We start from the raw sequence: 17,558 nt of genomic DNA, 5'->3' as shown, positions 1-17,558 counted from the left end.
GTAGCTGTTAACAGATCTGAAGTTGTAATTGAATTAGAGGAGACGAGCGGTGGGAGCGGAGGGAGGAGGGGCATTGCGCGGAGCTGCTGACAGGTAGATGAGCTGTGCGCTGTCCGCGGTGCTGAAACCTCCTCCAGCTGCACCCACACCGGAGATTCCCCCACCTCAGGTTAGACCTGAGCTCCGATCATCTCCGCCGGCTCAAGCTCTCCACAATCCCACCTCAGTTTCTCAAATAATAGAACAATAAAAAAGGAGGAGAAAAAAATCCAAGTTGTGATCTTCGGTGGTGCCTTTTTCTTATCGCGGGCTGGATCTTAAGATGGCACTGCACGGATTAACATTGCGCAAGGCAAAAGCGGACTTATTTGACTGCTGTTTTGTGACTGTGAAAGCAACCCTTTCAGACTGAACGCCTCTCTCGTCTTTCTCCATTTTTTTTCTGGCGCATCTATTTTATTTTTTAGTTTGTTTCTACTGGACACATGCTTTTCGCTGAAGAGAAATAGGCGCCTTATTTCTGGATTAATATCTTAACAATATGCTTTTTAATGCTGCACTTATATTTGTTATAGTATTGTAGAAATTGTTTTCAGAAGATAATTTGGATATGGAGCCAGGAAAGGAGAAAGCTCTCCCCACCAGTAAAGAGGGGATGAAACAAATGGCAGGAAAGGCCCTCGGGGCTCTGTACAGGTAAGAAATTGTACATCTCTTTTAATCGCAGAATTAGTTTTGGAAGGATCAATTAAAATAGAAAATACGTCCAAATGATTAGATGACACAGACAAAGAAAACGTGCACTGGCTTTGAATGTGCTTATTACTGAATTACAATTATTACTTTTTTTTTTTTTTTTTTAAAGAAAAAAGGTAAATCTCATCTTTATGAGGTGAATCACGAACAGGGTGCTGAGAGCAGAGTCGTGTGGCCCGAATATTTAAGGATCAGATATTTCCCTGGAGGACGGTCCCCCTCCACCAGCAGCTGTGGGTGTTTTTTAATAATTAATGAAACAGAACGAGTCGTGACACAAGGTCGGAGGATATCTATTACCTCACGTATTCATCTGTATTACTTCAAGATAGATGAACTTCATATCAACTGACTTCCTATATTCTTTAACGGCCACGAAGAGCTGCATGAAACGTGGCTCGGGTGAAACTGATGGCTGACTACAAAGGAAACAGCACCCGTTTAGATTTGGAGCAGGGAAGCAGGATGTGGTGGAATAGAAGCGAATTATTATTTATTTATTTTTTCTTTTTAATTCTCATTGGGAATGCACATAAATTATATTATGGCAGCAAAAACAAATCTTCGACAAGTATTCCAAAAGAAATACGAAGGTTTTAATCTGGGTCTGTATATGTTTGGAACTCTTTTGAGCCTTATTCGTTTATTTGCTGAACCAGAAATGATTTTTAGAAGCTGTAGCACAGAAAAAAAAACGTGACTCAAATCTGTTTGATTTAAGCTGTAGCTAGGCCAGTCATTTCACCGGATGAGGCCTTCGCATGTCAGGGTTTTTAAATCCACCTTAAATTTCGGTGAAAATTCCCGAATTGGAGCCAAAGCGAAATCCCTACACCGGATTTATGGCAGCTAATTAAATATTTAATAAAAAACATATATAGGGCGAAATTTAACTGCAAACAGCGCTGATGCAGATGATACTGCAATGCGGTATGAAGGTCATCTTTTTCTCCTCGATTCCATTCATCCTTTCCTTTCAACAAGTCAAGAAAAAATTATAACAGGATATTTCCCCCCTCATGAAGAGTGTGCAGGCGTTTGGAGGCCTGTGTCAGATTAAAGAATAAATTAGAGCCACTGACAGGGCCTGGAGTTGAAATGAAATTCTCATTCATAAACGCGAAGAAGCAGTGTTGGGTATTTCCAGGGGAATTATTTCTGCTGATCTGGCTTAAAAATCCATTAAAAAAAAAAAAATATATATATATATATATTTTTTTTAAAAAAATACTGTTTTCTTTCTTTAAACACAGTATCTGGCTGGTACTTTGTTATCATCCCTTCACGCCGGCTTTGAACATATGAATCACCTAAAAAAATGAGTATTATATAATCGAAATGCAGGAGACTCGAAAAGCGGCAGCAAACAGGTGAAGCGATCGAGCTGACGGAGGATGGGAGACCGCGAGCGGACGAGGAGCGGAAGACGCCCCTGTGTGACTGCACGTGCTTCGGGCTGCCGCGCAGATACATCATCGCTATGCTGAGCGGGCTCGGCTTCTGCATCTCCTTCGGTATCCGGTGTAACTTGGGTGTGGCCATCGTCAGCATGGTCAATAACAGCACAATCCACCAAAACGGGAAGATAATCATCAAAGAGGTGCCTGTAAACCCCGCCTCTTCATTCACCATGAACCCCATCCTGCACCCCACCCTACCCCACCCTCTTATGTGTGATAGGTGGTGAGATAGAACTGAGTCTGTTGTCCCTTTCAAGTGCCTTTCATGTGTTAAACAGAGTAATTAGCAAAATGAGTATAGTTTGCGCTTTTTTGTTGTAAATTTATTGGAAATTGTGATTTTTAAAAAAAATCATTTTAGATAATCACAGAGGTCAATTTCACTGCGAAGCATTACATTTTATATACACCTTTCTGCAAATATTTCTTTCCTGTAACACTTACCACTTAGGGAAAAAAACGAAAAAGTGATCTCACTGCGATACACACTACAGCGAATTAAAAGAGACGTAATTTTGTTTTTATTTTTATGTGCCTGAAAGAAAGCGAAATTCAACTGGGACCCGGAGACTGTGGGGATGATTCACGGTTCCTTCTTCTGGGGCTACATAGTTACTCAGATTCCAGGAGGGTACATCTCCTCCAGGCTGGCTGCAAACAGGTAAAACTATACACATTTTTTGAGTTAGGTCTTTGAGGAGATTATATTTAGGAAATATCGGTTTCCTACTGATTTCCCATTGTATCTACGAACAAAAAATGTATAATTTAGTGTGCAGACTTGTTGGCAAACCAGTAGGTTTGGAGAAACCTGCAGATAAACTGGGGATTTGGCTGATGCCCGCCAGGCGTGCCTCCTCATGTTAATGAGCTCCCACGGGACCACCGTGTCTAATCCTTTATGTTCAGAGGCATGGCAACCACACCGGCCAAAGCCCTGTGTGCGAAGTGCTTCTAAGCAAAGATTGTAGCGTGATTTCAACCACCGCGTCCCACTTCTATACCTTATTATTTCATTAGCAGCTGACTGGAAATATAGATAAATATACAAAACGATCATTCTTTAAAAAAAAAAAAACGGTTAAACTATCGATCAATATTAGAGCGCAGTGTAGACAGATACTGCAGAAAGAAGGAGATGCAAGGAAAAATAAAGTGCGCTAAGCTCGCAGCATGGGTCCTTATTACATTAACATTACAGGATTGTTAAAACTGAATCTAAATGAATCTTTGAAGAGCTTCATCATACCAAGTCAGCTGAGCCCTCTGACGCCTTCTGCTGCAAACACCTCCTGTCCTCACTCCCCTGGAAACCGAATAACAGCCTGTTGTGTGCGCGCTTTTGTGTGTGGCACCCAATTAGGACTGGTTTGTCTTGATTATGAGTGTTTATTCTTCCACTATATTATAAAAATTTAAAATATAGGATTCAGTCTACTGTTTACTGATATTTGCAGTTGATCAAAAAGATGCAGACCCCGCTTTTCTTTTCCTTGAGCCACATACAGATTTCATTTTGATACAAATTTGACAAATAATCTTGTAATGCTGTTTATCCAGAGTTTTTGGTGCTGCCATCGTGCTGACATCTACCCTGAACATGTTCATTCCCTCTGCCGCCCGGGTCCACTACGGATGTGTCATCTTTGTGAGGATATTACAAGGGTTGGTGGAGGTACTGATGCACAATTTGGTTTTGACCTTTAAAACACTCAAGGATGATGCCTCATTATCAAACCAGGAGCTGAGTTTGACCCCTTCCTAATGAAATTGTCCTGACATTCTGTTTTCAGCCAGGTTTTACAGCAATCTTCTGTTTCTATTCAAGCCTGCTGCTCTCTATTTGGATTTCTGCTGAAAAAAAAGGAAGCTCTATTCATTATACTGTACACATATTAGTACACAATCGTCAAACAAAGTAAAACCCTGAATAGCAGGGCTTATGTGTACTGGCTTGCCTGGCTTAGAGAGCTCCATGTTCACATAGAAACACAATGAACAAAAGAGATAAAAACCACTTGATGCGGGCGGCTCCCGCAGCTCAAGAAGGGGAATGATTTCAGAGGGAGAGATGCTATTATTAGTTTGAAGGTCATCTTCTTTTGTTGTTTTGTTTAGCTCCAAACTGTAGTTTCAGTTGCTGCTCATGACCATTCAGAGAGGGAGCTGCCTGCGTTCAGCGCCATGGCTTATTACTACAAATTAAACATTAGCATTTCAGGGTGTCTCCCACTGCAAGCCTCAGCAATTTGTGTCTATCAATAGTTGATTGTATGCCACTTAGTGTGTAATGAAGATTTAATGGGAACAATCCAGGGCTTCTTTTTTTTTTTTTCATGAAGTGGGCAGTCAGCTTGAATTTGCACTGACTCACACCTAAGCCATTAGTCTCTATTAGAAAGATCAGCTACAATGCATGTCAGTTTGTTTGTTATTAACTGCAATTTGACTTGTAAGTCTCTGGCAAAAAAGAAGAGACGGCGTCAATCAAGCAGAATATATTTTCATTAATTGTGAAAACAGCTACAGTTTTGATGAAATTAGCAAATTAAGCATGTTGTGCTTTTACGCTGTCAAAACAAGTATGTTAAAGCTGGTGGGAAACAATCGCTGTCTGATCTTACTGTTGCTGTAATGTTGTGTTTTTCATTCACCATACAGGGAGTGACTTACCCGGCCTGCCACGGGATCTGGAGTAAATGGGCTCCGCCGCTGGAAAGAAGTCGTCTGGCAACCATCTCGTTTTGTGGTACAAAACAGACACACAAAAGCAAGATTGGCTCGTCATTATCATGCATCATCACGTTACTTTATACACTTGAGTGCAGGTTTAGGGTTACATACCACTGTGCCTAAAAGGTGTGCAAACAAGAAGTGAACACCTTTGTAACTAAATACAAACACAGATCGCTTTCTGCTCAGTCATGACAATTTGTCCTCTTCAGGATCATACGCCGGCGCAGTGATCGCCATGCCTCTGGCTGGGATCCTGGTCCAGTATACTGGATGGTCCTCTGTCTTCTATGTGTATGGTAAGTACTGCTTTATCTGACTGACTTCACCTTAAAAGGACACTCTGTTCCATGTAAAGGTAGAAATAATGTAACAGTTGGGTTTTTTCTTAGCCATAAATGCCATACAGTTCAATTCTGTGCATTTTTCTTGTGCTGCTACAGTCTCATGTGGGCTTATTAGATAAAGTTAGCAAAGTCTACAAAGTCAATGTTATATAACTGACACCGGTGAGTCAGTTCACTGCCTCTCCCATGTCTGTCTATGCATGCAACTATCTAACTAATATATACTCTCTAAACTTCTGAAATAAGCCCAAGCATTATTATGACTAACCCATTAAATCAGATAGTATATATGTTTGTTTTCCATTATTTTGTACAGAATTAACCAAACTTCAGACTTTTGTATTCTGATTTTGACAGCAGCTAAATCTCCGCTTGAATTTTACGTTCTGTGGATCTGTATCATCTGAAGTTTTTTTTAATGACTGATGTGTTTGATTTGTTCAGGATCCTTTGGGATATTTTGGTACATGTTCTGGATTTTGGTGTCCTATGAAAGCCCGGCAGAACATCCAACAATCACCGAGGAGGAGCGCCGTTACATCGAGGAGAGCATTGGCGAAAGTGCCCAGCTCATGGGTGCGATGGAGGTGGGTGCTCAGTCTGTATCTTCTGATTTCTGATGCCACACCAAACACTGCTCAGGCTGATTTAGCATTTGTCACGTTGCTTCAACAGAAATTCAAGACTCCCTGGAGGAAATTCTTCTCTTCTATGCCTGTCTATGCAATCATTGTGGCCAACTTCTGCAGAAGCTGGACCTTTTATCTGCTTCTCATCAGTCAGCCTGCATACTTTGAAGAAGTTTTTGGCTTTGAGATCAGCAAGGTGAGTAAATTTATGCTTCATAAAGTCTATTATTAGGCCTAAAATGTCTCATCTGATCTCACCATCAAATTTCCGAAAAAAAAGATGCTATAATTGCTTCTAAAAAAGGCATAACAGGTCCATTTTGTTGTTATGCCAGCCATCTAATGTCATGTATTTATTCTTAAAGACTAAATGTTTTCATTTTCTAGCTGAACAAAGGTATCCCAACTCCGGAAACCAAAAAGAGGGTTCACCATGCAGCCACTGCAGTGACCCTATGCCTCACCAGTGGGGCTCAACCCATGATTTCAGAACCACAGGGATAAACATACCAAACTGGCCATAACTGAAATTTATTCGAGTAACATAACTGGATGAAAATATTAAAACAGTGTGACAATAATAAAGATTTTGTTTATACTTAGAAACCTACAGAGAATTTTTGGCTTCCTTTAGCTTTTCACCCACAAAGCTGTGGGTGAAAAGCTTAAAATTTCACCCACAGCTTTTACTATTTTAGTTCACTCTCATTATAGTTTTCACTCACAGATGGGCAAAGGTGTTTAAAGCAGCCATAAAGTACTTAAAACATATTATACCCTACTTGGCACATCAACCTCTTTGATTAGATTTCAGCCGCTAACGACTCCCTTTGGCAGCTAAGTAAATAATAACTCAGTTTAAAAGAAAGTTTGGGTCTAAATGGTATAAATGTAATTAAAGCCATGCGGTTTTATTCATATAGCATCAAATCACAACAAAAGTTGCCTCAAGGTGCAACATTTGTTCCTGGTTTCTTTTAAGTACTATTGCATTTTAGATTGTATTAATAATTGTCACCCCAGGGTTAAATTAGGCTGGAATGGTAGACCCACGTGTATAATTGTACGTTTAGCTGCTAATACAATGCAGCAGGCTAAACGATATCATCTTAAAAAGTAATATATGAAGAAAGTTTGTTTCTGTTGAACCATTATTATATTTGCTCAACCTCAATGGAAATAATTTCCTAATTTTAAATGTATAACCATGGATTTAAAAAAAAAAGAACAATATAAAACAAAAGATATTTTGTTTTATATTTAAAAAAGAACATATATAAAAATTAAACAATAATTCTGAAGTTTAATGGATATTTACATTTGCAATTTTGGGACAACTTGCTTTAGAAAATGCTGTGATTTGTTGTTTTTACCTGTCCTCATGTGTCATACATGTAAAAAGAAAGCAGCCAGTCTCAAATTACCCCAGTCCTCTGAGCTCCAGCGAGAGTGTAAAGCATCACTCAGGCTGCTCTGACAGATGCAATTCAGGCTGAGGATGAGTTTCTGATATTAATGTGGTGAATTATTGCTGACATGTGATAGAGGAGCCAAGAGGTTACAGCAGAGGCTGAGATTTGCTCTGAGACTGAGAGAATCCCCTTCTTGTTGTGACAGCTGCTCTGCTGCTGTTGGAGCTGCTTCAGAAAAGTATTTGATGCTTTCCCAGGTTGGAATCGTGTCAGCTCTCCCTCACTTGGTCATGACCATCATCGTGCCTTTAGGAGGTCAGCTAGCAGACTACCTGCGAACCCACAACATCATGTCCACCACTACGGTCCGCAAAATCATGAACTGTGGAGGTGAGGTCTTAATCGTGAGATTTTTGTCAGTTCTTTGAAGTACTCCTCATCAGTTCATGACTTAACTCTTTTCCTGCTGTTTTCAGGCTTTGGCATGGAGGCTACTCTTTTACTAGTGGTTGGGTATTCCCACAGTAAGGGGGTGGCCATCTCTTTCTTAGTTCTGGCGGTGGGATTTAGCGGTTTTGCAATATCAGGTGAGTCCTAAAACAACGATGTATTGTTCATATTTGATCCCACCTCAATGTGAATCAGCAGCAGACTCAGGAAGTCTCCTTGTTTCGTTTGGTTGCAGGTTTCAACGTGAACCATCTAGACATCGCCCCTCGCTATGCCAGCATCCTCATGGGCATTTCCAATGGCGTGGGAACACTGTCAGGGATGGTCTGCCCTCTTATAGTGGGAGCAATGACAAAAAACAAGGTGAGTCGTAATCAGGCAACAACAAACATATTTTTGTTTGAGTTTTTAAAGCCCACAGCCATCTCCTGATCCTAGTCTACTGTTTAATAGTGTAATCATTTAAACCTGGATCACAGAGCTTTCCTTACTGTAGCAAACCCTCTCATTATGCCCAAAATATGACCAATCCCCTCTGTGCCTGATCCTTACCCTCATATTTTTATTTACTTAAATGCAAACCACTGGTGCAGTTGTGGCGTATTTGTTCTGCCTAATCTGAGCAAGTTAGAAGAGCACATCTGTTCTATGATATAACCTAAAACTTTACAAAGGGACTCAGCCTGGCTCCAACCTTTGTCCATTTCCCAGACTCGTGAAGAGTGGCAGTATGTCTTCCTCATTGCTTCTCTCGTGCATTACGGAGGCGTGATATTTTACGGGCTCTTCGCATCGGGGGAGAAACAGCCATGGGCTGACCCTGAAGAAACCAGCGAAGAGAAGTGCGGTTTTATAGATGAGGACGAGCTGGCAGAGGAGACGGGCGACATCACCCAGGGATACGGTGCGATGGGAGGTCCGGCTAAAAGCTACGGGGCCACGGGGCAGCTGAACGGAGGCTGGGTGCAGGACTGGGATAAAACGGAGGAATACGTACAGGAGCCAGCGGGAAAGATGTACACCCAACGCGGCTACTCTTAAACCAGACAGTTGTGGTGAGTCTGCCCACGAAAACAGACTCATCATCACCAGTTGCACAAGCATTATATTAGATGTTTAAATCCATTCTGTATGTTAAAGTAAAAGAAGATTCAAAAGCCACTGTAAAGAAGTAGTTGCAATGCAGAACAATTCTCATTAGAGCCTCATGTTTCTCATCACATGTACCTACAGTAGGGCTTCACTATACAGACAGCAGTCGTACTATTTAGGACCCAAAGCTCATCAATCTACTTGAACAAGACAAGCCAGACGAAACTGCAGTCGACCATCATGTAGGGTCTTTCTCTGAAATACTACTCTGATTGCACTGAAACTATGAAAGTATTCTAAAAACAAGATTCTGTTTCTCAAATATGTTTTATGTACTGTATATACCTGCATACTGTTTCTGTGAGACTATTGTGAATTTTGGGTCGTTGATCTGTGTGAACATTAATATAAAAGGCCATATTTTTCATGGACAGTACCTCTTCAGGGAGACGTCTGCTTGCAAAAAAGGTCTTCTTCTTCTCGAGTGAGGCCTGTAACACAATATAAGACAAAAATAGCGTGAGTGAAGTTGAACCGTAGAGTTTTAGTGTGTGTTTGTTGCATGACTTTTGCTCAGATCAATGTTTCAGACGCGGCCGCCTCACAGCCACCGATAGTCCTCATTCAGCCTACTTCTTTGTTCTTAGATTCAAGCGTCTCCCGCCATTATAAATAATAAGAGGAATTTTCGTAATCAGGTTCCGGTCGTGACGTGAGACAAATCAAAAAAGTTGTGAAGGCAACTGCTGCTCAGAAAACATTGACTATTGATGTTTGGTGTGCACTGCAATAAATTCTGTGTACCAGCTGCCACCCATTACATTCTGTTTTGTAACGTGACACTGGCTTGCTGTATCTTAACTGTAATTGTTTTTGGAGTCATGTGATGATCAACATTAAGGTGTGTGTTTTAACAAATTACAATTAGTGTCTGGAGATCCCCAGCTTTAGTGCTCATGAAGCAGGAGGAATGCACTGCTGTGTATGAACAACCACGTTTTGTGAGCCCCTGGTGTCCCTTGGTTATTGTCATTGTCACCAAAAAGTACTTTATTGACACATTGATATCGTCGCATATGAGTGGACCACATGGATTAATAGATGGCTCTTCCACCTGACTTTATTTGCTGTTTAAACACTTTGATTCATTTTGCTGTATGAAAAATCTGCAAGGATGTTTAAAATATATGAATATTTAAGAATGTTTATGATGACCAAAAGATGCTATTACGGCTTTGTGCCTAAAGATTATGTAAACAGATAAATGTGATTTTATGGCTTCTAATATTGTGTTTAATGAAGAGGTATGTTGATGTCAAAAGGTGTTATAAAAAAATACTCATATCATTTTATAAAAAAAAAAAAAAAAGTAATCAAAAAGGTAATTTTTTGTCATTTTTATCTCGTGTGTAAATGGGATGATACATTAGTCCTCATTGACTGGAGACAGACTGCCAAATCGGTTAACCACCAATTCTCCAATCACTGCCAAGCATCTCCTGTTCTCTCCAAGTTTCTCATTAGTAAATCAATGGCACAGGTCTCTGGGGTCTAGGGGAGAGCACTGGACCCTGTAGCCTGGAAATTGGTAAGAGGCAAGAGATACAGCATTACTAAACTGTTTCATCCATGCACACCACCACCATTTAACATCTTTGCAGAGACTTCTGATTTTAATAAGCTGATGTGGAGTCAGGTTGGGTCTGTTTCAGAGGAAAAAAGATCAGGAAAAAACAAAAAAAGGAAAGGAAAGGTGATGACATTTTAATGTTTGTAATGTGCGGTCTCAGACACACCCATTTCCTTCTCTGCACATTTGAGCTCAACACTGTTCTCTGTAGCACATTAAGGTATTGACCCAGCTCCTTCATTATGTCCAATCACAAGACGAATCAATATTGTTTAGCTCTAGAATTCATTAGCATTTTAAGATAAAAAATGCTCCTGTTTAAAAGATTTAAACAGCACTGATGATTCGCCTTAGTAGTTATTAATGCATTTTTGTTAGAATAAAAAAACATATATATACAGAGCAATAGTAGTCGTAGTCACTGTTTGCAGCTTTAAGGTTGAAAAATATTTATATTGTTGTCATAAAATTTACCTGATAAAACTCAATAAAATAAGTAGCTCTGGTAGGGAAAATTAAAGCATAAAAACATAAAGGAATAAAAATGTACAATGACATTAGAACAAGTGACATATTGATATCTATGGAGATAATCTGTGTAGAGTTGCTGAAAAAAATGCAGATTAGAACAATCAACTCGTACTAAGAAAAATGCTCTAAAGATCAACTTTTTAAAAATATAAACACTGACTCATCTTCTCTTTCTCTTAAGATAAACTGAACAGTAACAGATTTTTTTCTTTTAACTGTTTGCTAAGTAAAGCAAGCAATCTTGATAACTGTGGTAAATAATTCATGTACGTCTCCAGCTTATTGGTGTATAAGACTATGAAAAGCACAAAATAAAAGGAATGACTGACTCCATCATCAGAAGTCTGATCATGGCAGTGTATGAATTTCCATTGTCCTGTTACTGCAGCACAAGGTGAAAATGTCCTGGGAAAACCTCTGTAGCCTCGTGCACGTGAAACCTTTGGAGCGCTCCTCTTACCCGAAGGGAACGTTCGAAAGGCGTGACGTCTGAAGGGTTGTGTCAAGCACTGGTTTCCTGCCCGTGATGGACATTCAGAGTACAGTAGCCTTTCACCGCCTTAATTGATGGTTGGATCACAGGAAGCAGCTTCATGTCTAAATCATCCCAACTGTCAGGAGGGGGAGCAATTACAATAAATCTCAGTTTCTCCCCTGATTATTCACCCAGCCGAGGAGGGAAACCATTAACCCTCACGCCTGCTTGGCGCACGTTAATTTGACAGAAAACACAATTGTGTCACCACTCACGTGGAACATGTTTTCTCATGCCTAACCAGCCGGAGTCGTCATGGCTGTTACACCAGTGACGTGCCCGTTAGGATGCACAGTAATTGGGCAAAAAGCTTCTGTCAGCATTTCTTTCACAGGTGGAAAGTCTGTCAGCCTTCACCTGCCTGCATCACTGACTCTTTATATTTCTGCAGCATCTCCGGCTCGGTCACTGTGATGTTCGTCTGGTTGTGTAATCCGGAGGGTGAGTGGAGGGGGATTGAGTAGTTGTCAGTCTGTGGGGCAGGTGCACTTTGGCTCCTGGGGGACTGTAATGGGATGAGGCCCAGCCACAATGAGTGTTTGATGACGGGGTTGCACGCCTCCTGTGGGACTCTCCCTGCATGCAATTATCCTCCTGCTCCATCCTCCCGTCTAGTCTGCAGCTCAGACAATTTCTTTTTCCACACTGCATTCTCAATATTTTTTTAGTCCTAACGTATAATTCACATTCCTCATACCCCAAAACATCAGGTATTAATTAAGGCCTAAATTTCAAGGCAGGATTGGAGTAATTACTGTTTTACAACACCCCCCGACATGACAATACACATCCCCGGGGCAAGTGGTTTTTCCACACACCTCCTTCCTCTCTCTTGTTAATTGCTTTATTAATGGAGATCTTGCTGGCTCAAATTGGATTTGCACAAAATAACATGTTATATATCACTACTTTGCACCCACTACAAACCATATGTAATTTGAACATACACACACACAAAAAAAAAAGACTGGTGTGTTTCCACCATGACTCCTAAACGTTTAGATATTATATTAAAAAAACGATTTTAAATGAAACCCTCTGCAAAACGGCTTTACAACGGTGTGCTATCATCTCTGCTGTACTTTCCAGTTGTATCCATTAGCATTACATTTGATAGCATTTGCTCTAATGAGTCAGAGAAACGGGGATGCAAAGGTGAGAATTTTCCAGGATGAGAGGAGTAGACAGAGACTGCTACATTTAATTTATCTTTTGTTTTTCACCTTCCACGGAAGTGCAGTCACATTTGAAGCAATCCATCACAGGTCCATCCACTTCCCTACCCCCCACCCCTCCATATCGGATTACACTGACAGCTTCATACACGCTGATATAGTATCAGAAGCAGACAAAGGAAGATAAGATCCAATACGATACTTGTCGTGTTTTGACAAAGCACCGTCAGCTCTGGAAGAAATCGTAATAAGAGAGTGGAAGAATTTGCAGGTGATGAGACAAAATATTTTGCAGGGTTTATTTTCACTTTGCTTTTCTGCACACAATTTTTCTTTATTTATATAATCCATCATGCCGCTCAAAGAAATAAATTTGTTGCCACTATCTTTGTTCAACCTTCAGAGATGTTTAGTTTAAGATGTTATGATGATAATCAAACCCATTTAAACAGCGTGCCTGCTGACGGTGGTCGCTGATCGTCGTCATCCTCTGAGTGGGACACAGGTGTGCGGAGGGGTTTCTCCTGCCTCTGTGATCCATCGCTGAAAACACAAAAGGGGCCAGACTGGAGCGGCTTAGGCACGTGCCGAGGGAGGGCTCTACCCTCCTGCGCCCACCCCCTCAGAGGACTCCCTATTTACACCACCAGATGGTGGCTGGATCTGAGTTTTAATGAATGTTATCCTTCATGACCCTCCAGGAGCTGCAGGACAGCAGTCGCTCTCAGCACGTCTCACTGCAGTTTGTTACCCCCACGCTGCTGGAGAACAAACGTGACGCTGGACGGATGGAATGTAAAATAAGGAAGGATAAGACAATCATCCAACTCTTTGCTTAGAGCATGTTCTTTATAACAGACAGAACTGATACACATGTATGAAATTATAAGTTTTCTCATTTGTCCTTTTGAATTAATAAAGCGCATGACACATTTAAATTAAATAAGCTGGATGTAAGCGGCTGACTTCGACTCTCAGTCTGTTCTAATAAAGGCTTATAGCTTGCTGCAAACAGCTGGAGGTCAAATATAAAATAAGCAATTCAGAAGATAGATGGATAGGTGGATGTTTAATAGCTAAATAGTGTTACAGACTGCCAAAAGAAGCAGTTTCTTCTTAGTGGTTTCCAGACATGTGGGTATGATTTAGACTGTTATAAATAACGGGTAAAACATGGTTTTATTAAATATTAGATTGGCATAGGCATAGTACTAAAAATGCTGCTTTTCTTGTAGGCTTATTGGAGTCAGATGGTAACACATCTGAATCATCACCATGGCAGCTCTCTCACCCTGCCAGTAACGTGTAAGGCTGTGAATCAGAGTGAGAACCACAAAGTCTACACAAGAAAATAACTGTGGGTGGAAGCACCCGATGGCTACATGCTAAAAGAGTAGAGGTGGATAATTCTCGTTAGTTTGTGGAATGGTGCTCTGAAACTGCATTTTTGTAGATTTTGTAAATTAAACACACTCCCAACAAATTCATAATTATTTTTGCATGCATTTATAACACAAGAGCAGGTTAGATCTCTGCAGTCGTTGCTGGTTGGCATATGTTCTTCACTGGCTGGAAATAAACTGGTTGTGTATGCGCTGCCCTTTACTCAGTGACCCTCGTCCGTCTCTACGAGAATTGCTTTCACGGTGTGTTAAATGAGCCGTGGCTGTGTTGGTGTTTCCCTCCGCACGGTGGCCCGGGCTCTAATTCGCTGACAGGGTTACGTCACACACCAGCCATTGTGCAGAGTTTGATTGAAGACGCCTGATCTGACTAATTGATCCCTCGCTGCACAAGCGCTCAGACACATGGGCAAGGTCTGAGATGTGTAAATTGGCAGTCAGGTCACATGACTGGAATTAAGCCAATCCAAATGTATAGGTTTAGATCAAGCACTGCTGGAGGCTTTTACTGACAGATGGTGTGAAAAAAAGTGAAAATCATTTGAGGTGTGTAGAGTTAGGAAAGGGTACGTGGTTGCACAGCGCTTTTGCTGGCTTTGCTTATTGCTATTTCCTTATAGCCCCGAGCTTATTATCAAACCCATCTCTCTCCACAGATCTGCATAATGTGGAATTAAACTTTAATTTCTTTTTAGGTCCTCATAAATCAGCCGCTGCAGAATAATTTTAAACAACGCAGCTCCTAATGGCTTGGTATTAGGATCAAATTTATGAGGCTGAATGAAACCTTGAGCTTCCAAAGACCCATGGCATCTGTTTACTGTCTCACAAGTACGTTCAGTTTAAGTGAGTCGGATCGTGTGCTGACACGGTTTACAAAGCAGCACAAAAGCTATAATGTGTCCAAACAAGTAAGTTCAACAGTTCAACAAACAGCCAACTGGACTGACTAATATATATACATATATATACACACACACACACACACACACACTAAAAACAATAAATCCAGAGATAGAGATTAACTCCTGAAGCATCAAGAGCAGGATCTCATTTGCCATTGTTCTTGTATCATATGCCCCACCCTGTTCTTCGTCCTGCCTCTTTTTCCACTTTTCTAGATTAAAATCTCATATAATAAGCAATCTGGCCAATTTCACCAACAGTGAAGTCATCACAAATATTCTAATTATCACAATATATCATTAAAAACATGTTTACATTTCAACAAGAATTACTATATTGCAACAAATTTTCAGTCTGAGAGGAGCCACCACAGTGACCATTTTTATTATATCTTTCTACTGCATCTGTAATTAGCAGTTATGTGTTTGTCTAGATACATGAACTGAGGAAAAGTGCAACATGAGTCAAATATTGTACTGAAACACATTTCTGTAAACAAAGGTGGAAAACATTCAAGAAGAACCTAAAACTTTTTGCTCTGCTAGAACAATTCTTCTCATCACCAGCCTAAATTCTCGCCATGTTAAATATTTCATAAACCCACAGTCATGCTCACACTTTGGTAAAATTAAACAAAACTGACAGAAATATCATTACAATTGTTAGAACAACGTGACCATTAAGAAAAAAAAACTGATGTCAGCTGTTTAATATGCTTTTTCTGATACCGAAAAATATAGACAATATCAAGATATAAACAGGAATTTGGCCACAATTTGATCATCTTTCAAGCTCCAAGACCATCAGTCACATGTTTAAAGCTGACAGCAGGTCTCCCCACACACTCAGCCCTGTGACATCAAAGTCTCCATCAGAAATCTTCAAAGCATTTAGTTCTTTTTCTACATCCCCCCTCAGAGACGGACTGGCATCGAATAAAGCCAGAAAGAGCTCAGTAAGTTTCTTGAAGGACACTCCGGGACCCGTGCTGGTTAGAACCCATTCGCCGTCACTTAAGCTGTATTCCATTTCCGAGGCCCACTTTTTCAGTACATTACAAGATGCATCTCTGAGTTTCTGATGTTCTTTTGCCAGGTCTTTCAAAAGTGTAGGAGACAGTAGAGAACACATGTACTGCAGCAGGCTGTGTTTCTTTTGCAACCAGTCTAAGAGAAAATCATGTGCAGCAGTTTGTGCAGTACAGCTTTTGGATGTCAGCAGAGCTGCAGCGATGACTAGACAGAATTGTTGCAATGCCCCTTCGCATCCCTGGAGAACAGAGCCTAAAAATTGCTCTGCCCTGCAGGTTTCACTGCCTTGGTTCAGCAGAGCCTCCAGCCTCTCCATCAGCATCTCCCCCTGCACCTCAGCATCAGCACCAAGGGCTGACATATCAGCTAGGGGGCTCAGGACCTTATAAACTGATTTGCATTGAACTATGTGACTGCAGAGACCTGTGACGTCCTCATAGTCTCCGTGCATCGTCTTGACAGGACGCGTTGTGTCAAAGAGGATCTTCATGAGAGAACTAGGAAGTTCTGGGTTGTTCAACAACCTGACGAGCAACAAGTGCTGGCACCGGGGGAGGTCCGAGAAGGAGACTTCGGTGTATCCGGGGATGGTATCTCGCAGAGTTTGGTTTGTGAGCTGCAGCTGTTTCTCCATGATCCTCCTAATAGCGGCGTTATTATGGAACCTGGAGAAGACGTGCTCGCAGTACCGGGCCCAGTGAAACGCCCTGGACAGAGTTTGTTTATCCCAGTGATTCACCGCATCGCTCTGCGCCGCCACCGCCAGCATCTCCACCGTGCTAGCTAAGTTTTTCAGCACCGCCTCCATGTGGCGCTCTCAGCATTCAGAGTTCAGCCTTCAGTCCGGCTTCGGAAACCCACTGAGGAGAAAGGTTACAGCCTGAACCTGAATCATCTGAATTTCGCTATGCTGCTGAAAAACTGCTATAGCATTTGAGATGTAGCGGTTTAGCTACATGTTAGCTAAGATGTCAACATATTAGCATGGCAAAACAAGACTTCCGGTGCCGCACTTCAATAAATAATTCCTCTTGAGTAACGTGGGTTTCAATAACAGCTGACGTTACAATAAAAAATGAATATGACAGCACGGAGAAAGTTGAAGAAACTCACATATCTGTTGCCGGTTTCTACTGCTTGATTTTCCGGTTGAATATACCGCTCGTTAGTGCGCAAGTGTGCCAATATAATTTCATCCCCTTCAAAATAAAAGCACATCAAGTGATCTTAGCGCCACAAAATGAGTTAATGAGTTCGGTACACACAAACTCGGAATTTTTGTGCTTACGTGTATTTATTATATGGATTACACACACATTTACATTAAAAAGCATCATAAGGGTGTTCTGACTAGGAAGACTACACCTGAAACACGTAATTAATGTATTAATAATGATCGTCATTCATTATTTCAATTTATTCTCAAATGCAAGATAGTGTCAAATTACGCCTAAATGAACCAGTCTTG

The 17,558-nt window shown here is 41.0% G+C and overlaps 2 protein-coding genes across 2 annotated transcripts; one reads left to right on the top strand and one right to left on the bottom strand.

Annotated features, from left to right (window-relative positions):
* Positions 1-80: 80 nt before the first annotated feature.
* slc17a6a (solute carrier family 17 member 6a) lies at positions 81-11,607 on the top strand. The gene is made up of 12 exons (XM_026175647.1): positions 81-696; positions 2,101-2,356; positions 2,759-2,877; positions 3,777-3,891; positions 4,878-4,965; positions 5,162-5,248; positions 5,741-5,883; positions 5,972-6,121; positions 7,595-7,727; positions 7,814-7,924; positions 8,023-8,150; positions 8,499-11,607. The coding sequence occupies exons 1-12, from the start codon at positions 611-613 to the stop codon at positions 8,826-8,828; spliced, it is 1,746 nt and encodes a 581-aa protein (XP_026031432.1). The 5' UTR covers positions 81-610; the 3' UTR covers positions 8,829-11,607.
* Positions 11,608-15,405: 3,798 nt separating this feature from the next.
* Positions 15,406-17,281, bottom strand: fancf (FA complementation group F). Its single transcript, XM_026175692.1, has 2 exons — positions 17,204-17,281; positions 15,406-16,950 (listed from the first exon to the last, which is right to left on the bottom strand). Exon 2 carries the CDS (start codon positions 16,896-16,898, stop codon positions 15,867-15,869), a length of 1,032 nt encoding a protein of 343 aa, XP_026031477.1. The 5' UTR covers positions 16,899-16,950; positions 17,204-17,281; the 3' UTR covers positions 15,406-15,866.
* Between the last annotated feature and the right edge of the window lie 277 nt (positions 17,282-17,558).

The sequence above is a fragment of the Astatotilapia calliptera genome, chromosome 7 (assembly GCF_900246225.1).
Source record: "Astatotilapia calliptera chromosome 7, fAstCal1.2, whole genome shotgun sequence".
NCBI classification, from domain to species: Eukaryota; Metazoa; Chordata; class Actinopteri; order Cichliformes; family Cichlidae; genus Astatotilapia; species Astatotilapia calliptera.
The sequence above is the reverse complement of the archived record's forward strand: the minus strand, read 5'-3'. Positions and strand labels throughout refer to the sequence as shown.